The sequence below is a fragment of the Triticum urartu genome, chromosome 2A (genome assembly GCF_056163025.1).
Source record: "Triticum urartu cultivar PI428250 chromosome 2A, HENAU_Tu73, whole genome shotgun sequence".
NCBI lineage: Eukaryota > Viridiplantae > Streptophyta > Magnoliopsida > Poales > Poaceae > Triticum > Triticum urartu.
Genome location: NC_141874.1, coordinates 37,673,478 through 37,694,159, shown reverse-complemented (window position 1 = coordinate 37,694,159; position 20,682 = coordinate 37,673,478). Strand labels below are relative to the sequence as shown.

Sequence of the window (20,682 nt, the reverse complement as noted above, 5' to 3'; positions counted from 1 at the left end):
ATGAGGTTCTTTCTTTACCCTATTGTATAGTAGGCCTTCAGTCTGTCCTCATGCGTCATGCTAACAACATGTATCATACAGTTATTAAGTGAAATTGATTAACTTGTGTTTCATATTTAAACAATAGTAACGTATTTGCATATATTGCTAGTTTCTAAAGCTAACCATCTGGTTTTGGAAATCCGCATTCATTCATATAAATTGAAATATTAAGGCCTTGCTTCTTTACTTAAAGAGTCATCTCATTTGTGCAGCATGTGTGTTCGGTTGTCTTTTTATTATAGTACAGTACAAGGACTGCTTGTTCAGTACTTATCTGGGACTTGTTTTGAAACAGTGTACTCTTCCATGCTGCTATGTTGATCATTAGTTTTCTTATAAAAATAAATCTGTTTGTTTTTATGGTGCTTGCAGTTTTACACCTTCCTTGAGACATCGCTTGTTACCCTCTCTTTATTGCCTCACTTCATAGCCTTCTTCAGTGATGTCAAGATCCCAGGAACTCCTTCAGCACTTGCAACCACATTTCTCACATTTGGTAAATGAATTACTAATTTTTGGAAAAGAAAAGTATGCTTTCAGTGTGATTGATTGAACATCCACTAAAACTATGATGTTTCTTGCAGTGTTGAATCTGGCCTTTTCCTTGAGCGTTCTGGGTTTTATGATAATGCACATTTCACTTGTTTCTGGTAATACAACAACGATTGAGGCAAGTATCTTGTAATATAATATTAACGTTTATTGTTTGTTATATCATGATGAAATCAATTTGGTACTTTGTTGTTCAGGCATATGAGAAGAAAACTAGTCCACGTTGGATGTATGATCTTGGCCGGAAGAAGAATTTTGCTCAGGTTAGGTTTATAAAAAACCTTATTTTTTTCATAGTCATCTGGATAATTTTCTATGGTGCTAGTATGTGTCAAATTAGCTTTATTTCAAGAAAATGATAAACCTGTCTTGTTGAGGTGACTTTAAATAAAGTTTAAACTCCCTATAAATACAATGACTACGTGTGGATTCAGATATTAATGGTAGCACAGGCTCAACTCATATTCAGTAGTCATATTATCACATAATATTTTTGTAGAGATGATTAAATAATCATTATGTGAGCTGAGCACGTTATTATACAAGGTTTGTAATGGCATAACCTGAAATTTCCATGTGGCAACATAGAACTTTGGTAACTGCGGGAGAAGATTTAAGCAATGGAAGTTCAAATTGCCTTATTAAACCGGAATCTGCACTTGTGGTTGACAAACCATCATGTTGGGACATTCCATGATATTCGTTAGTTGTAGTTTCATAAACCTTGAGTGTGCCCTTTCACAGGCAGTTCTGCCGGGTACATGATACATATGTGCAACATTACCATATCGATATTATTTTACCTGTGATTCTCTAGCATTTATGTTTTATTTTTGGTCTCTACATGGACTGTGATGCCCAAATATAATCAAGGGGGCAAAATATGGAAAGTGCATGTCCTTGATCATGTCCGTATTTGTGACCTTCAACATCTGAAACATGACCTTTCTCTGTTATTATTTTCCTTCTTGGTGGCCATAGTACTACCAGACTTGGTAAACAACGACATTCTGGAAGTTACTTAAATGCAAAACTATGTTAGTAAACAAATGGTCTTGTTATCAGGTCTTCGGAAACGACAAAAAGTATTGGTTCATTCCGGCATACTCAGAAGAGGACCTGCGAAGGATGCCCGCTCTGCAGGGCCTCGACTATCCTGTCAGGACAGACTTGGACGGGCAAGAGTTGTAACGACACGAATTTCCCCAGTGCCCCTGATGACACAACCTTGTGCTGGACGGACAGAATGTTCATGTAAAATTCGACGGTTTTCACTTCAGCTGTCGATGGTATGGCGAAAGAAAATCAGGCATAGTTGACTAAGAGTAGCCGATTCAGAAAGATACCATTTGTTGATGAAAAATGACTTGCGTAAATCGGTGGATTTGTGGATATGTAATTTTTGTTGTTTTAAGTCTTGTATAATGTCCACTTTGTATGTCCATCTTTCCCTAAAAAAACTTTGTATGTCCATCTTGCACCCCTTTTCTCAGTAGCACTGAAGTTGCTTGGTTTTGGCAGTAGATTACGATAGCAGTCTTGCTTGATTGATGTAGTATATGATTTTTGCCTTTTGGTCACCTGATTTGATGCATTCTGCCTGAAAGGTCTACAGTAGTTCGGAAATTGCTTTTGGAGCTCGTTAATTTGAAGAAGAAGAAAAATCCACATATTTGTAAGGATGTATTCTACACGTGCGTAAAGTTTGACCATGATATATGTTTACCACGTGAGCTACACAAAAAGGACACCTTTCGAGATTTTGAAAACAGTGAACAGTCACTATTTACTTTTAAAATCAATGATTTTTGCGTTTTAAATAAAAGGTTTTTATCATTTATGCCACTAGTTATGTCCCACTACTCAGTTTTACCATTAGAAATTACAACTAAAAAAATGTCATCGATTCATGAGGTGTTTGCTCAAAAATGTCATTAGATATCTCAAAAATGCCATCGTTCCTTTAGATGTTTGCTCAAAAATGCCATTAGACATTATTATTTTCACGTCAAATCCGTTGACCATTTTATATGACAATAATAAGCCTAGACCCACATGTCCATTCTATCCATCTCACAATGATAAGTGTGGCTCCACTTGAAGAGTAACCAAGTGGATAATTTTACAGGAAAATAAGAACGTTGTTGGGAACAAATGGGCCCACACTTTATTGTAGCGAGATATAGAAAGAGCTGGCATGTTGGTTCATAGGTATTTATGTCATTATAACATGGCAAAAGAGATTTGAGATCACAATAATGGTGTCCGGTGGCATTTTTGAGTATGTGTCTAATGAAGCAATGGCATTTTTTGAGAAGTTGAAATTCCTAGTGGCAAAACTGAGTAGTGTGACACAACCGGTTGCATAAATGATGAAAACCCTTAAATAAAAACTGGTTTGATTTGCATGCCTCCTAGGTCGCTTTGCTCGGGCAACCTCGGAGGATGGAGGCGATCCAACTCCTAGCTAACAAACCCTAGTGCCTAATCCCCTCTTGTTGCCACCCTTCCATCAAAGGTGAAGGGAGTGGAGGGTGCACCTTGGCGACGCCCTCCGCATTCAAGGAGGCTCGTATGGCGAAGCATCGTGGGGGAGCTAGCTGCGGATGTGCGTTGCGTCCTGCTCCTGTAGTGCGAGGTAGTGTTGGGGCTCGGGCGCCTGGCTTGTGCTCGATCGGACCGATCTGATGCTCTGGTTATCAGAGGTGCGTTGGCTGCTCGGGTGGCGGCTGAATGTAGGAGTGCACGGTGTCGACAACTCCGGTGACCGGTGGGTGCACCATCCTTGGCGGCGTTGGTCTAGGCTTAGACCACTCTGTGGAAGCGATGATTGTTCATGGACCGGTCGCCTCCTAGGCTGACTTTGTTCGAGCCATCAATGATGTCGTTAGTGCTCAAACTAGGGATATGCAGTGTAGTCGAGTGATGGTGTTGTGGCTGGGACGTTGTCCTCGGCGTAGGGGTGTGAAGGAAATATGCCCTAGAGGCAATAATAAAGTTATTATTTATTTCCTTATATCATGATAAATGTTTATTATTCATGCTAGAATTGTATTAACCGGAAACATAATACATGTGTGAATACATAGACAAACAGAGTGTCACTAGTATGCCTCTACTTGACTAGCTCGTTAATCAAAGATGGTTATGTTTCCTAACCATGAACAAAGAGTTGTTATTTGATTAACGAGATCACATCATTAGTTGAATGATCTGATTGACATGACCCATTCCATTAGCTTAGCACCCGATCGTTTAGTATGTTGCTATTGCTTTCTTCATGACTTATACATGTTCCTATGACTATGAGATTATGCAACTCCCGTTTGCCGGAGGAACACTTTGGGTGCTACCAAACGTCACAACGTAGCTGGGTGATTATAAAGGAGCATTACAAGTGTCTCCAAAGGTAGATGTTGGGTTGGCGTATTTCGAGATTAGGATTTGTCACTCCGATTGTCGGAGAGGTATCTCTGGGCCCTCTCGGCAATGCACATCACATAAGCCTTGCAAGCATTGTAACTAATATGTTAGTTGCGAGATGATGTATTACGGAACGAGTAAAGAGACTTGCCGGTAACGAGATTGAACTAGGTATTGGATACCGACGATCGAATCTCGGGCAAGTAACATACCGATGACAAAGGGAACAACGTATGTTGTTATGCGGTCTGACCGATAAAGATCTTCGTAGAATATGTAGGAGCCAATATGGGCATCCAGGTCCCGCTATTGGTTATTGACCGGAGACGTGTCTCGGTCATGTCTACATTGTTCTCGAACCCGTAGGGTCCGCACGCTTAAGGTTACGATGACAGTTATATTATGAGTTTATGCATTTTGATATACCGAAGGTTGTTCGGAGTCCCGAGATGAGATCACGGACATGACGAGGAACTCCGGAATGGTCCGGAGATAAAGTTTGATATATATGATAATAGTGTTTGGTCACCGGAAGGGTTCCGGAAATCACCGGAATGGGTTTCGGATGTTTCCCGAAATGTTTGGGTACGAGAACACTTTATTTGGGCCAAAGGGGAAAGCCCACAAGGTTTTTGGAAGGCGCAAAAGGAAGTTTTGCGGAGTCCAGGGGCCAGACGCCAGGGCGTCTGGGTCCAGACGCCGGGATCCCTGGCGTCTGGCCCTGGAGTCCGAGAAGGACTCTTGCCTATCGGGTGAAACCGACTTTGTGAAGGCTTTAACTCCAAGTTTCGACCCCAGGGCTCAAGATATAAATAGAGGGGCAGGGCTAGCACCAAAGATAGATCAAGAAACACAAGTTGATCCACGTGATCTATTCCTTAGCCGTGTGCGGTGCCCCCAGCCACCATAGTCCTCGATAATACTGTAGCGGAGTTTAGGCGAAGCCCTGCTGCTGTAGTACATCAAGATCGTCACCACGCCGTCGTGCTGACGGAACTCTTCCCCGACACTTTGCTGGATCGGAGTCCGGGGATCGTCATCGAGCTAAACGTGTGCTCGAACTCGGAGGTGCCGTAGTTTCGGTGCTTGATCGGTTAGATCGTGAAGACGTACGACTACTTCCTCTACGTTGTGTCAACGCTTCCGCAGTCGGTCTGTGTGGGTACGTAGACAATACTCTTCCCTCTCGTTGCTATGCATCACATGATCTTGCGTGTGCGTAGGAAATTTTTTGAAATTACTACGTAACCCAACAGGGTGTGGTTCCTCCAGATGAAAATCTTTGTCATGCCACTGATGACAACATCTATGGGTAGCGTTTTCCTTCCTCGAGGCATTGCCGAGAAGATCCAGCACCCTCCCACCCTAATGATCCTTTCTCCGGGTGAAAACCCAGATCCGCCTTGTCAGATCCACGATAGATATGTCATTACTTCCTTGGAAGCATCATTTTGGAGAGATCCTAGCGGGCACACATGGGTTGCGTGTGATGGCTGGTACGGCGCCGTCGGGGGCTGGTGTGTGTGGAGTCTGCAAGGGCGTGTCCAGCTGGGCAGGTCATTGGGACATGGTGGTAGGCAGCAGGAGCACACTTGATAAGTAGGCAGTGTTGGACGAGTTTTGTTAGTCGGTATCAAAGCGCACATGTCCATACCCCTTCGGACATGTCTTCTTTCTCGATGTCAACGAGGTCGAAGAACACACTTGTGGCCAATTTCGATGGGACGGTAGGGAATGGTCTTTATTGTTGTTGCATCGAAGAAGTCGTTGAACGAAGAGTGCGATGGGCGATGCATGATGACACAACAATGGTCTATGGTGTGTTTTACTCTCCCATGTTTAGTTGATAAAGGTTTTACCAACGCCTTTGTATGTCTTGTGGTGATGCTGCCATCGTCCAGCTCGATGTGGTTGCTTTTGTTCAATAAACCAAACAATTATCGCGTCGACACATTTCTTCTGTTAATGGAATCTTAGCAGCTCTTCCGCTAACTTTAAAACAATTTAATTAGAACAATTTGATTGATTGCGAGAGACAAACCTATGAGTACATAGTGCTTTTAATCCACACTACTTTTGTCAGCATCACTTCCTTTGATGAACAGCTCAGTGTCAAAGGACGAATTTAGTAGTACTAGGAGAATATCACTGTCGGCTGTGGGGCGACGATGCTTGCTTAAGTACAGTGGCAACGCCAGACTCTTCTGCTCGCGCACTTTACCACCATGCCGTGGCATCGGCAGGTCGCGAGCGCGCTGGCCATGGAGCTCCTGCCGGACAGCATCCCCGCGGTGTCCGTGGCCGCCGCGGCCGCCGCGCTGTACGCGCGCGCGGCGTCGTCCCTCCTCCGGCCCGGGCTCCCGCGCCTCGCCGCGCTGCTCCCGGTGCTCGCGCTCCTCGCCGCCGCGCCGCTGGCCTTTGCCTCCTCCGCCATCGTCCGGGGCGTCGCCGCCTTCTTCCTCGCCTGGCTCGGCGCCTTCAAGGTCGCGCTCCTCGCCGCCGGCCGCGGCCCGCTCGACCCCGCCCTCCCCGTGCTCCCGTTCCTCTTCACCGCCCTGCTCCCCGTCAAGCTCCGCCGCGGCGGCGATGGAGGTTCCGGAGCCAAGTCAGTTTCGCTCGTCTCCTGCGCGGTCAAGGTCGCCATCATGGCCGCCCTCGTGAGCCTCTACCGGCTCAACGCCCGGCTGCACCTCTACGCGCGCCTGGCGCTGTACGGCGTCCACACCTACTGCTTCCTCGACCTGCTCCTCCCCTGCGTCGCCGCCGCCGCGGCCGCGCTGGGCATGGAGACGGAGCCGCAGTTCGACCGGCCGTACCTGGCCTCCTCGCTGCGGGACTTCTGGGGCGGCGGTGGAACCTCATGGTGCCGGCCATCCTCCGGCCGTCGGTGTACGACCCCGTGCGCGCCCGCGCGGGGGGCGCCGCGGGCGTGCTGGCCTCGTTTGCGGTGTCCGGGGCGATGCACGAGGCCATGGTGTGCTACCTCAGCCTGCGGTGGCCGCCCGGCGGCGGGATGGCCGCCTTCTTCGCCCTCCACGGCGCCTGCTGCGTCGCCGAGGGGTGGTGCGCGCGGCGGTGGGCGGCGAGGAGGCCGCCGCGCGCCGTGGCGACGGTGGGTGTGGGGCTGTTCGTGGCGGGCACGTCGTTCTGGCTCTTCTTCCCGGCGCTGCTCAAGGACGGCGTCGAGGAGAGGTTCCTGGACGAGTGGGCTGCCGTGGCGGCCTTCTTCCTCGACGCCGGCGGGAAGATTCCGTACGTCGCTGTACGGTGAACGGAGTAGCTAGCCATAGTAATTGCTTCCATGAAAGCAGTCAAATCATCACCAAGTGAACTTCTCTGATGGTTCAGTGAAAACGAAACGAAAAGCGCCGTTGACAGTTAAGAGATAGCAGTTAGAAGTTGGATGAAACAGTTTGAATTTTTTCGATTTGTTAAAAAAAAGGCGCCCGAATATCAGTGAAATAGTAGTCCATCATCACTGCTAAGAAACTGATAACAGAAATAGGTAATGCAAATGCTCAAGTTAATCTTTGTCTTTTATTTCTTTTCTCGAGTACACAAAGTCTGCGTATCACTCCGTTGATATTTTTTTTCGAAAAAGGGCGCTTTATATATTACTTAAAAGATTTATGCATTAGTATCACTCCATTGGTAGAAGAAGAAAGAACTACATGATACAACACATGTCTTGAACGTAAGAAGAAGTGGACATGATGCCCAGAGCAAAAAGATGTGGGATGCTCGGCCTAAAGCAAAGCAAAACAACACGGCAAAACTCGCCTAGCCCTAAGAGACGACCCAAACGATGTCTTTGGTTTTTGCATAAATATCTCGACAGGTTTGCATTCAGAAACACAGCAGCCACCATGAACAGAAGCACATCAGTAGCTGACAAGAGAGGAAGAAGTAAAGTAAAGTCGAAGCAGAGGAAGACAGTCTTCAATCAAAGAATTCACAAGGGGCCATGTAGCATAGAGCCCAATCTTGCAGCTTAGCATCATCAAATATTCAAATACCCTCAAAATTATCAGCTACCGAAATAATTCTAGGGTCACGAACATCATGAGACTTGAGCAGTGCTAACGGAAGTTGACTTCAGAAATAAAAAGTGCCAAAGAACAGGGCTATGTATGTAGAACCAAAAGACCCCCCCAAAATTTCAACTGCACACACGTACGCCACCATTCTGCACCTTGAGCTTACAGAAAAGCAGCAAAAACAACCATCCACCCCCTGATGATCCTAGCCACCATTCAGAGTTTTTCAAAGTGAATTTTACTTACTAAAGTTCGACAAAACTCTTCACTGTTAAAAAAAGTACTTCCTCCGTAAAGAACTATAAAAGCGTTTAGATCACTAAAATAGTGTTCTGAACGCTCTTATATTTGTTTACAGAAGGAGTAGATTAAACCTCAGTCCACCCTGCTCTGTAAGAAGATAAACTTACTCCGCGTCACTTCATGATACTTCCTGCAAAAGAAAACAAGCTTTGAAAAATCCCAACATTTCCACAACCTTACCACGAACATTAAGTAGCATTCTGACCCCAGGAGGCAATCTCTTGACTTCCCAACTTTATTCTCAACAGGATTTAATTACTCGCCTTCTTAAAGCAGAGAAAATCAAAGTACTCTTAGATGGTGTTTGGTTCTTCCTAGGACTTTTTCTAGTCCCTAGAATTTTTTGAAAAAGACTCTAAAGAAGGTGTTTCTAAGGACTTTTAGCAAAAAGTCTTAAAAAAGTCTCATCTTGTTTAGTTTGCTAGGGACTTTTTCTAAACCCAACACAAAAAAGTCTCTGGAACCAAACACCCCTTAGGCCATGGGATGTTCTAGTCGCTCGGCTTAATTGATGCGGTGGCCGCTCGGCTTCTTCCCCGAAGTCAGCGCCTCCTGGTGCTCCTCCTCGACACCTTCCTCCCGCTGGTGGCCCAGCTCGCCGGCGGGACGGTGCACACCGCAACCCGGGCGCCCCGCTTAGTTCGGCCTCGGCTACAGACTTGCAAGGTGAGCTCCATCTCCACCTCGGCCTCCGGTTGCCATGCCTAGGAGTACTCCGATGGCCGCCTTTTTTGCCCTGCACGGTGCCTGCTGCGTCGCCGAGGTGCGGGCACCTCGTTCTGGCTCTTCTTCCCGGCGCTGCTCAAGGACGGCGTCGAGGAGAAGGAGAGGTTCCTGGAGGAGTGAGCTGCCGTGGCGGCCTTCTTCCAGCACACCGGCGGGAAGATGAATTCCATTGCCGTACGGTCAACGGAGTAATCATACTAGCAGTTGCTTGGTACTGGCAGTCGATTACGATAACAATATTGCTTGATTGATGTAGCAAGCATAATTTTTTACCTTTTGGTCACCTGTTTTTGATGCATTGCTTGGTATTGGAAGTCTGCAGTATTATGCCTGAAACAAGTGTACAGTAGTTCAGAAATGTTTTCCCTTCAGAAATTGCTTTTGGAGCACGTTAATTTGACGATGGCCTGCCCCGCCCCTCGTCCTTTGAGGCGAGGAGCGCCGCCCACATGAACCGGCTGTAGTCGTCGACGAGCAGTAGGATGTAGCATCGTTCCGCCCAACATCGACCGGGTGTCCGGGCCACAGAGGTCACCATGGACCAAGACCAACTCGAGGGACATCTCCGCCCTGAACGAACGGCAGGCGGTGCTGCTTCCCGGCAAGGCACGCCTCTCAATAGCTCATCCGCATGCTCGATTGAACCAAACCGCCGCACGCCACGCCGTCAAAGTATGGCCCATGGCAAGGCATACTGGACAACAAGGACAAAACGAAAACTTACAGAAAGCGATTCGATGCGCACCGAATACAAGATCGCCTCTACAAGTTTTGGTTTCACTCTGATGTCACCTGTCACACAAACTACTGGCTAGCTGCCTAGCTAGATAGCTTCCCCGATACTGAAGGAAGAGGATCAGAGAGCAACTACAAGTGGACACACACAGCCTCGCACTTTGGAAGCTAGCTCAGCTCACATACTCCTGCTTGGATGCTGGAATCGCTTGAGAAACAAAGAGGAGCTCAACCACTTTTATAGTAGTGGTAACCGAGACTTATGGGATGTCCTCATCGCTGACGACATGTCTCGGGATGACATCACTGCTGACATCGCTTCCTAGGATGACCTCATCGCTGACCTCGTTCCTGTTGACAGACATATCAGATCCTGAGACACTCTCACCTGGAAAACTGTTCTCAGCTGAGGGCGAGATACTTGAGATCCCGAGACGCCTGCCAGAAGATTCCGTATGTCGCTGCACGGTCAACGGGGTAGCTAGCAAAGCAATTGCTTCCATGAAACTGTCTATTCATCACCAAGTAAACTTCTATGATGGTTCAGTGAAAACGAAAAGTGATGTTTGACAGTTGAGAGATAGCTGTTGGAAGTTGGATAAAGTTGTACAAAAGACAACGTCAATTAATATGTATCCAAGGGGAGATCAATGTCTAACTTAGAGCATCTACAACCGGACCCCTCAAATCCTCCCCAAACGCACCGACGGATGGTCACTACCCGGACCGAAAAGAGAACTGCTACACAGACGATGGGCTGTGCCCGATTTGTAGACGACAAGCTGTATCAGCCATCGATCACTTGTGTTCACCTGGGCCACAGCCATCGATCACAACGTCGTCTGAAAATCGTCCAGCAACTTATCGTGTGCATAGTAATTTCGGACCGAAAAACGCCGCCTATAGTTTGCAACAGCCATAGACACAAGAACAGCATTGCTGACAGTAAAAACAAAGTAAAGGAGATGCAGAGGAAGACGACTCCAAGAGTGACAAAAGGGGCTATGTAGTATATCGAGCCCAATCTTGCAGCTTACCGTATCAGCACATACCCTCCAAAATCCTCAACTAAAGAAATATTTCTACCATTACAAACATTATGAGACTTCACTAGTGCTAAAGAAAATTCAGTTCAGAAAAAAAAGTGCTAAAGGAAGCATCACCAAAATCTCAACATTACACCACCATTCTGCACCATGAACTTACAAGAAAAGGCAGCAAAAACAACCAACCCCTGATAATTCCAGCCACCATTCAGGGTTCTATTTTTACAGTAATTCTTACTTGACAAAGTTTCACAAAAACTCTTCCATATTAGACCTAGGTAACATAGTTTACAAATACACGCATTATCGGAAAGCAGATTACCAAAGTGATCTCCTTGTGTTGTTTACACATCATCACTGTTAATCACTAGCCCTCTCTCCATCTTTACATACTATAGTTTGAGAATAACACGCCGCCCAAATGAATGGCAGAATACGAAAGTGATAGTGGCCCAAAATGCCAAGACGAATGAAACAGCGGTGACCACGTAGAGGATCAGGTCAGAATCATCAGGCACACTTCCTGCAGTACCATTCCATGCCACATGACCTGAACTGGAAGTGCATGATTGAAGGTTGTTGTTCCCTCTGTAACAATCAATATCAAATGAGCCAAATTGACCAGAGTCTGGTAGACATCCCGATAAGTTGTTGTATGCCACAGAGAACACCTCCAATGATGATAGCCGTGTCAACTGCCGTGGTATCAATCCATTCAGCCTGTTTTCAGACAGGTCTAAGCTTTCGATCTCGCTCATATTTGCAAAGGCTGCAGGAATCGGTCCAGTCAAGAAATTGTTTGACAAATTGAGAGACTTGATATGGCTCAAATTCCCCATCTCCTCCGGAATCTCACCTGACAGCATGTTTGCAGACAAGTCAATGCCAGACATCGACATGAAGAAGTTTTGTCCATATGTGTATGGTTGCCCTTTAGTTGTGAAGGTGAAGCCTGGGAGGTCATAATTATTGGTATAAACAAAGTCCAAACCATCTTCCCCTCCTCCATAAGTAATACTACCAGCTGTGGGCCAATTTTCGAAAGGATCAATGGGTTCAAATGGAATGCCACCAATACATGGTGGTACGGAACCCGAAAGTCTATTGTGGGAGATGTCAACTATACTCAGGTGTTGGAGATGACAGAGATTTGAAGAGATATGTCCCACAAACTTATTCCTGCTTAACAAAAGTACACTGACTTGAGAAAGATGTTGTGCCCACTCAAGGTTGCCTGTGAACTGATTATGGCTGAGATCTAAAGCTGTAATGTAGGAGCTGTTGAAAAAGGCACCCGGGGAGCCTGACAGGGAATTCCCCGATACACTCAGAAACGTGAGGTATACCATAGTGCCGCAGTTTGGGAGACGTCCTGTAAAGTAGTTGTTTGACAGGTCTAACATCATAAGATTTGTTAATGTGCCAATTTCTGGACGAATGTCACCAGTGAAACCATTATTAGCAAGGCTCAAAGCTTCCAGTGAAGGAAGGCACCATAATGAAGTGTCCAGTTCTCCTGACATCTTGTTATCATGTAAATCCATGATTTGGACATTACCAGACAGATTTCTTGGGAGAGTCCCTTCAAATTTGTTGTTGCCTAGATGTATTGCCCACATGTTACCAGAGAAGCTACTAGCCCCATCAAGTATCTTGCCACCAAGTGTATTGTTTGAGAGCTTCAATATATTCATTGCATAACAATCAGTGAACAAGCAAGATGGTACTTTTCCTATAAATCTGTTATTTGATAGGTCCATAAGTTGTATGCTGCTGTTGCACAACGATGGTGGTATTGTTCCAGAAATAGTATTGCGCGAAACATCAAGAATTATCAGACGAGGAAACATCAAACCAATGTTGGCTGGCAGCTGTCCTTCAACTAGGTTCAGTGATACATTCACCTGTTTAAGATTAGTTTGGGGTTGCCCTATCAGATCTAGTGATCCAACTAGTGAGTTATTTGCAAGATTCAGGTAAACTAGTGTGGTTTTCTTTGTGAACAGCCAGTTGGGCATGCTCGCCGGCAAATTATTGTTGGACAAATCGAGAAGCTGCAGATGATTCTGTGTGTGCAGGAAATGTGGCTCGGTAATCATGCTCTTATCAAGGTTACACCAAGAGAGCCTTAGTGTATTCAACTGAAATTTAGGTACCCAGCCATGCATTTTCACTTGAACGACCAAATCAGTATTCCTGGACAGATCTATCTCTTTGAGTTTGGTACAGTTTCTCAGCCAGAAGAAATCAAATTGACCGCTTAGCCTGTTTTCAGATAACCGGATAGTATGAAGCGATGATGTACACTTCCAAGACGAGTTTATAGGTATATGCCCTTGTAATAGGTTTTCTGAAAGATCCAAGTACTCAAGGCATGAAAGTGCAAATACGGATGCTGGGAGGGTACCACTCAATTGATTGGATCCCAAATGCAATTCTCGGAGGTTCCAAGATGAGTTTGTAAGAATATGCCCTTGAAATAGGTTTTCTGAAAGATCCAAGTACTCAAGCCGTGGAAGTGCAAATAAGGATGCTGGGAGGCCTCCACTCAATCTATTGAAAGTCAAATACAATTCTCGCAAGCGCAAGTTCCGAGATAAGTTTATAGGTATATGTCCTTCAAAGAGGTTGTATGAAAGATCCAGGTACTCAAGGCGTGGAAGTGCAAATATGGATGCTGGGAGGCTACCCCTCAATTGACTGGATCCCAAATGCAATTCACGCAGATTACGGAGATTTCTGAAGTCTGCCATTGGTACACGCCTTATAGTAAGTAAAAATTAATTGTAACTTTTTGTTTGCGGAAAAATAATAATTGTAACAACTGAAAAAGAATATATATTTTTTGTTTCAGTACCTGTACTATGAAGAGTCCCACCTATGTTGTTTCCATTGAGATTTATGACTTCTAGAGAAACCAATTTGCCAACAGATCCCGAGATACCCCCACCTTGAAAACTGTTGTAACTGAGGTCGAGATACTTGAGCTTACTCAATCCTTGGAGACCTGAGGAATTGTTTGCTTCAGAATAAGATGATTTGCAATCAAAATTATTTTGGAAGATTAAAAGAAGAGTTGCATGCATGCATGCAGCAGGAGTTACGTACCCTCGAAATTTTGTAAACAAGCGTAGTGTCCAGAGAAATTCAGTAGTTGAAGCTCCCGAAACGAAGAAAATATCGTCAAGTTAAGATTCGGACATTCATCTTCGCTATACTGTAGGTTTTCTTGGTAGATTTGGAAAAGGTTAAGATGAGACACTCGGTGTGTGGTATTGTCGCACGTTATCCTTTCCCACGAGCAGCAGTCACCACCGTCTCCCCAAGAACTGGGAACCTTGGACTCTGCATTCACAAGCCAAGAGCGAATATCCATGAGGGCTGCTCTCTCCTCCATCAAGCAGCCCGAAGAACTCAGAAACATGGGACAAACTACAGAGAGGACCACGAACAAACATCTCCATAACAAGTAGCAGCCCATTTGGAAGAAAAAGGTTTTCAGATTTTGCTGTGAATTCTAGGCTGTAGTTTGGGAGCAGGATGTGTGCGTATTTCTTCCGCTCCTTGCTTGCTGCGGTCTTTATAACTAGCCATCCCTATACTGTAGACTAGCTCACAGTTTAGTCCATGGCCAAGGAGGTATACTTAGTCAACAAAGCAACTTCATTAGTGGCATTTTTGTATATTTTTTGCGGGAACATTAGCGACATTGTTGACTTGTTGACGAACATTTTGGAGAATGGCCACAGACGACATGCACAAACGACCAAACATTGGCAATGACTGGCCACTAAGCACTAATCTTGGGGATAGATAATATATTGATTTGGGGTCCAAACACTTTGTGGACTTGGACTACCGAAGCTCCTGCACTTGATATGGAGGCCAAGAGGGGCAGAAATATGCATTGTCTAATCCAGTTGCTCCATTTGATTGCTTGATCTTTTTACTGCTGTAGACAAATAATTGCAGGCAATGCTTCCTCAATATTAATGGCAGGAGCAACCCATTTCAAAGAGAAGGGTTTTACCTTATCCCGTGAATTCTAGGCTGTAGGTTTGAGAACAAGATGGATGCTTACTTGTTCTGCTCCTCCTTGTGGTGTTTATAAACTTGCTTCGTAAACAAAGCTTAGTCCATGGTCAGGGAAGGCATGGTTGGACAGCAACTTGAGCTAATGCCATTGTTGACTTACTGGGGAACGTTTTGTTGGCACAAAGTCTCTGCAAAAAGATACTCTATCGCACTAGTGACCACTGACCAGGACCAAACTTGGACCATGAGTACACCATTAAGCACTAATCTTGGGCATATATAATACGTACTATCCTCCAGGACACCGTGTGGACTTGACTGCCAAAGGTCTTGCACTAGATATGCAGGCCAAGATCGAGGGGGCGGAACAGAAATATGCACGACTTTGGAGTTGGCTATAAAGCACATCCAGAATCTGGTTCTCACTTGTGAGTGCAGAACCAGTAGCCAATGCTACAGGGTTTCGGTTGCATTCCAGACTTCCAGTAGGAAGGAACAAGTTTTGGAGACAGTCCTACCGGTACAGGTTTCAGTTGCGTTTCAGGGTAGCTCTGTCAGAGGCTAGTCTTATAGCCCTGGTATGTCTAAACAGATCGGTATCAAAATCAAAACTGTGCAGTGCAGTGGCGGAGCTATGCTGTCAAAGGTGGGCGTGCCAGTACAAAGGAATCCACTATTTTTTTCTCTCACAGCTCAGCCTACCCTCAATCCTCCACTGCATTTGCTACCGGCTGGGCGGGCCGTAGCCTCTTTTTGTAACACGTAGCTCCGCCAGTGGTGCAGTGTAAGTCATGTTGAGCATCACGCGTGCCATTGAGAACATGATGGGCAGTGGCAAATTGCCAGCAAGCAAACATTAAGGGTAAATCACGGATTGAGTTTCAGATAGAAATACTAGTAGTATGAAGAACTGCACAAGCTTTCTGAAGGAAATGCATGAGTTCAGAATTAACCTAAAGCGAGAGCTCCATTCCAAACACTCGTAGCAGTTCACTCCTTCTGCCCCGCTCCGCTGCACATCCGGCCTCCCACGGCGCCGGAAGGATGCCGGCATGTCCTCTCCAGTTGCCAGCGATGCTCGGCACCTTCCTATCTCTTGCTTCGAACTAGTCCCCCACTCCGCGCGTGGCGGCGCGACGGAGAGAGGTCCGGGATGGAGAAGAAGAGACTCTTGGAGGAAAGCGGAGGGAGGAGGATTCCAGCCGGCGTGGCGAGTAAATAGCATAAAACTACTACTTTACAGGTTAGGGTTTCAAAAAACTAACGGTTTTTAATTTTCCTCAAATAACTACCAAGTGAGTGGTCGGTTGTTTCAAAAAACCCAAAACATCTAGTGCTTTATAGTTGATCCTGATTATGACAATTGGGACCCGCACGTAAGAACACTGATTGTTTGACCGTCTGTCTAATCGTTAACTGACATGTGGGGTCCACATGTTAGCTCTCTTCCTCATTCTCTTCACTCCTCCTGCCTATCTTCTTCCCCAGGAGATCGATGGAGTGTCGGCCGGTCGCCCCTTCTTCCACCTCGTCGGCGTCGGCCGGCCGCTCCTCCGCCTCCACTACTGCCCCTCTCCCTGGAACCTCTTCTCCTCACCGTGGCCTCTTCTCCCCCAACTTGACGCCAGCCTCGGCCTGCAGCCATGGCGGCACGTCTCACAAGGCCGCCACGCCCGAGCCGCCATGAACGCCGACGCCGGTCAACCGCCACGCTCGAGCCATCGGAGCCGAGGAAGAAGGTGAGCTAGGCAGGAATCGGTTGCTAGCGGGAGGCAGAAGCGAGGTCGGGATGCTCCTGCACGAGCTGCCCGCGAGGCCACCGTGCTCCGCGTCCATGGCGTCGGTGGCAGCACTGATGCCGGGTAGGGGAGACACCGTGGAGTGTGGTGCCGCACTCATGGGGTTGCTCCGGCGCTCCAGCCACGCGCCCTCCTTTCCCGGTTCGAATCCCGTCCGTTGTTGTGGTCAACGCTCGGGTCCAAGCTCTCGAGGCCGACCGCCATGACTAGGCTCAAGCTCGAGCTTGAGCTCCTGCCTCGCGAGCTTCCTGGCCTACACTTCCCACGCTCGCAAGCCCGCCTTCTGCGCCTAGCCGCAACGGCCATCGCCGGTGAGCGGTGCTGCCCCCTGGCGCCCGTGCGGAAGGAAGCTCCACGGCGGCGCCATGGCTGCTGGTCGCGACGGAAGGGAGCACCACGCGCCGCCCGCGACGGAAGGGAGCTCCACGGCGGCTGGCCGGCGACCCTCACGGCGGCTGCTGGTGCACGGCCATGGGAGGGACCCGATTGCTTTTTAAAAAAGTTTACAGGGACCCGATTGCGTTTTAAAAAGTTTGCATGGGCCTGATGGCATTTTTGAAAAGTTTGCAGACACTGACATGTGAGACCCACATGTCAGTTAACGGTCAAACAAACGATCAAATAGACGAATCGTTTAGGTGCGGGTGCGACCTGTCATAAACCTGTTTAATTTTGTAACAACAAAGATTTTGGGTTTTTTGAAACAACCGACCACCCACTTGGTAGTTATCTGAGAAAAATTAAAAACCGATAATTTTTTGAAACACTAGCGTGTAAAGTAGTAGTTTTATGTTATTTACTCCGCGTGGCTATGGTCATTGTGGGGAAGGGAGGAGGAGGCCTCTGTGTGCGACTGTGCGGTGACGCTTCTTACTTGGGCTCAACCCGATGCGGCCCAGTTTGGGCAATATTCGGCAGCTTGCCTTGTGTGACCTACTCGATTACTCTCTCTAATACAGTGATCATAGATAACATGCGTGAAGTCTGAATCCATGAAATAGCGGTTTTTCTGAAGGTTTTGCCCATTTTTATTTTCCTTTTAAATATTTTCCTACTAGTTTACTGGTTTTCTTCCATTTTCTCTTTTCTATTCTTTTTTGTTTTTTCTAAATTCCTTATTTTTTTCTCTGTTAAAACACCTTTAATTTCTCTATACACATGTTTAATATTATATATAGAACATTTTAAGATACATGTTGAGCATTTATCAAATGCACACTGAACATTTTCTTGGTACACAGTGAGCATTTTTTTCAACACACATTGAACATTTTTGAAATACATCATGAACATATGTACTTGTTAAACACGTTATTTTTTGGAAATGTCATGAACATTTTTTAATGGTATGAATTTGTTTAAATCACACAATTGCTTGAGTGTGACTTACTATCATGTAAAACAGTAAAATATTATGTCTGGTGACCATGTTTTAAAGTTGAGTAAGTAAAATTTTGAAATATTTATTTTCAAAATTTTGAGTAAGTAATATTTATGTTTTGAGTAAGTAATATTTATGTTTTTTAAAAATAAAAATAAAAGAAAAGGGAAAATGAAACAGACCTATGTAACAAACCAACACGATCTTATTGGTTCGCCCACCAGAGTCTCCCTTGAGGCGGCGCGACCGCCTGTCTCGCTATAAGTGAGATACAAATGTGCCCGATTAATTCGTTGACAACTATTAGGTCCTTCGTGCACACATGGAACTATTGATAAACCCTGTGGACAAAAAAAATGATAACGTTTTTGTCCAAACACACTCAAGCGAGAAGGAAAACTTGTAAACAAATATTAGAAAAATCCACCGAGATGTCCTTCCTAATTCCTGGCTAATCTGAAAGTTGTTTTCGTTTGAAGCTTGGGCTCGACAAGATGCAGCTCAGTTTGGGCAATATCCGACAGTCATTTACGTAACTCACCTTGTGCGTGTAATCTCTACAAAGAGGAGTTTGTTCTGGCGCCTTCACCTCCCATCCGATTGTTTTCCTCTACTTAATTTCGTTTTCTTGTTGACCGGCTTGTTGGGCTTGTCATTTCAAAATCATTGGCTGACACATCGACCATACAGTTGTACTCATGCTATTTGTTATGATGAGATGACTCAAATATGATTTTACTCATGGTGTTTATCATCACCGGATGGATAGCTCAAGAAGATAGATAGGGTTTTTGCAAGCGACAAGGCAACGGTCATATCGATTGAAACATTGTAGGACATCATTTAATTAGGGGGCGGGTGGGGGGGTAGGGGGAGCCCTACGTACGACTGCGCGAAAGAGGAAGTAGTTGTGCCTAGCTAGAATGACGTCCACGTCGAGATGTATGAAAGTAGAATTTTTCAAAAAAAATATCACAAGTCCAATGACATTGGCAAAATTGTTCAACAATTGTCTCAGGGTTTTTGCGGCATCTGGAGTGGGTTTATTCTCAGTTGACATTTTGGAGTAATCAAAATTAAGAAAAAAAAATAGAACACTCACAATCAGAAAATGGATTGTTAGCTGCTCCAGCTACAATGGTCTCGTGAAGCTGATGTATATAACATGAAAAAAAAAGTACAGTATTGAAAGCCAGGGGCTTGGATAGAGGAGACGCAAACAGTGGAAGGACCTAGCTGGAAAGAACAGTGCACAGCGCCGCAACCGCACGAGAAGATGGCCCAGGGACGTATCTGTAAAATGCGCAGGGACCGGCGCGCAAAATCTCAAAAAAAATTGGACCATTTCTCGATTTGTGCGTGTCATCGTTGCGCAGGGGCCATGCTAATCTTCTCTGTATCGTTCCAATTTTATCGGATGTCCCCGAAGGGACGATGTGGAAGGAAGAGCGACGCTTATAAACCGGTCCCGAGCTCCTTCACTGCGCGATGTGGTACTAAACTTGGGGGGCGCTGCTGTGTCCCGCGAGCAGCAGGAACCGCGGGATGGCCAGTGGGCCGCATCTGCGCGCAGCCTGGTTCTTCCTCCGCTGGCCCAACTTGGAGGCGAACTGGCCGATGCATACCGGACACAGGGCCCTATTCTAGTAGTGGCAGGTTACGCTCAGAAAAAAAAAGAGTAGTAGCAGGTTTCTACGTGACTGACGTGGGATGCGAATACCTCTTCTTAATTAAAACTCAATTTTTTAAAGACTCTGCACTGTACATGATGAGAGCGACCAAAACCAGAAGATCCAAAAAACAAAAACAAAAACAGAAGATCCACGTGACGGGCACAGTTCTTCCGCGCTTATTTGGTTGCCATTTAACCCTAAAAAAAGGTCATCATTTTTATCAGTTCCAAAACGTGAGATTTTGATCTTGGACAAGTTTTCCCTTTTGTGTTGCCTGGTCTTTTCCTTGGAAAATTCATATAGATCACCAAAAGAGCCATTTTTACAAATAACCGGTCTTTGTGTTTTTTAGGATCACCGGTCTCTGTGTTTTGTCATGTACTCCCTCCGTCCCATAATATGTGTATTATGGGACGAAGGGAGTAGACTTCAGTGAACCATTGGTCCTTAATTTTACTGCTAAGGCACACACATTTTCTGATATTCAAGTTTAATCTTATTTTTCGCGGGAAAAGTTAAACCATGAATTTAAGCAAGGAAATTTTCTTATATGTCACAAAAATTATAAAACCAAATTTATACTCCCTCCGGTTCAGAATATAAGGTGTATCATTTTTTTTAGACGTCAAGGTTCTATAATTTTGACCAACTTTATAGTGAATAAAGTATCAGTATGTACAATACCAAGTCATTATCATTAGATTCTTCACAAATGTATTTTTATATTTATTTACGTAGTATGGTAGATGTTGATATATCTTGCTATATCAAACATAGAAACGTTTACTTTTTGAAAAACTAATACACATTATATTTTGAAACGGAGGGGGTATTTGAAAGAAGTTTTCAATATAATTACAAGTCACATGATTCATAAATTATCGGTCTATCACAGGATCAAAGTTAAATATCAAAAGACATGTGCAACTT

The 20,682-nt window shown here is 45.5% G+C and overlaps 1 protein-coding gene, 2 long non-coding RNA genes, 1 other non-coding gene and 1 pseudogene across 4 annotated transcripts; 2 read left to right on the top strand and 3 right to left on the bottom strand.

The window, feature by feature from the left end:
- The first annotated feature begins 306 nt into the window (after positions 1-306).
- LOC125535298 (uncharacterized) lies at positions 307-1,854 on the top strand. Its single transcript, XR_007294638.2, has 4 exons — positions 307-538; positions 627-712; positions 792-857; positions 1,660-1,854. It is a non-coding gene; the product is annotated as an uncharacterized LOC125535298 (long non-coding RNA).
- A 4,177-nt stretch (positions 1,855-6,031) lies between these two features.
- Positions 6,032-9,483, top strand: LOC125534827 (putative long-chain-alcohol O-fatty-acyltransferase 4; annotated as a pseudogene).
- On the bottom strand, positions 8,577-10,150 carry LOC147983372 (uncharacterized). Its single transcript, XR_015615631.1, has 2 exons — positions 9,500-10,150; positions 8,577-9,413 (listed from the first exon to the last, which is right to left on the bottom strand). It is a non-coding gene; the product is annotated as an uncharacterized LOC147983372 (long non-coding RNA).
- Positions 10,151-10,939: 789 nt separating this feature from the next.
- LOC125540782 (receptor-like protein 13) lies at positions 10,940-14,380 on the bottom strand. The gene is made up of 3 exons (XM_048704342.2): positions 13,973-14,380; positions 13,722-13,871; positions 10,940-13,610 (listed from the first exon to the last, which is right to left on the bottom strand). Exons 1-3 carry the CDS (start codon positions 14,343-14,345, stop codon positions 11,257-11,259), a joined length of 2,877 nt encoding a protein of 958 aa, XP_048560299.2. The 5' UTR covers positions 14,346-14,380; the 3' UTR covers positions 10,940-11,256.
- Positions 14,381-19,409: 5,029 nt separating this feature from the next.
- LOC125542010 (U6 spliceosomal RNA) lies at positions 19,410-19,512 on the bottom strand. Its single transcript, XR_007297794.2, has one exon. It is a non-coding gene; the product is annotated as a U6 spliceosomal RNA (small nuclear RNA).
- Positions 19,513-20,682: the final 1,170 nt, after the last annotated feature.

Bases quoted from the DNA above. Each gene is read 5' to 3' on its own strand.
- LOC125540782 (XM_048704342.2), bottom strand. From the start codon at position 14,345: ATGGGCTGCTACTTGTTATGGAGATGTTTGTTCGTGGTCCTCTCTGTA. The intron at 13,872-13,972 runs GTACGTAACTCC...ACAATTCCTCAG, and splicing joins TTGTTTACAAAATTTCGAGG to GTCTCCAAGGATTGAGTAAG. The intron at 13,611-13,721 runs GTACTGAAACAA...TACCAATGGCAG, and splicing joins TGGGACTCTTCATAGTACAG to ACTTCAGAAATCTCCGTAAT.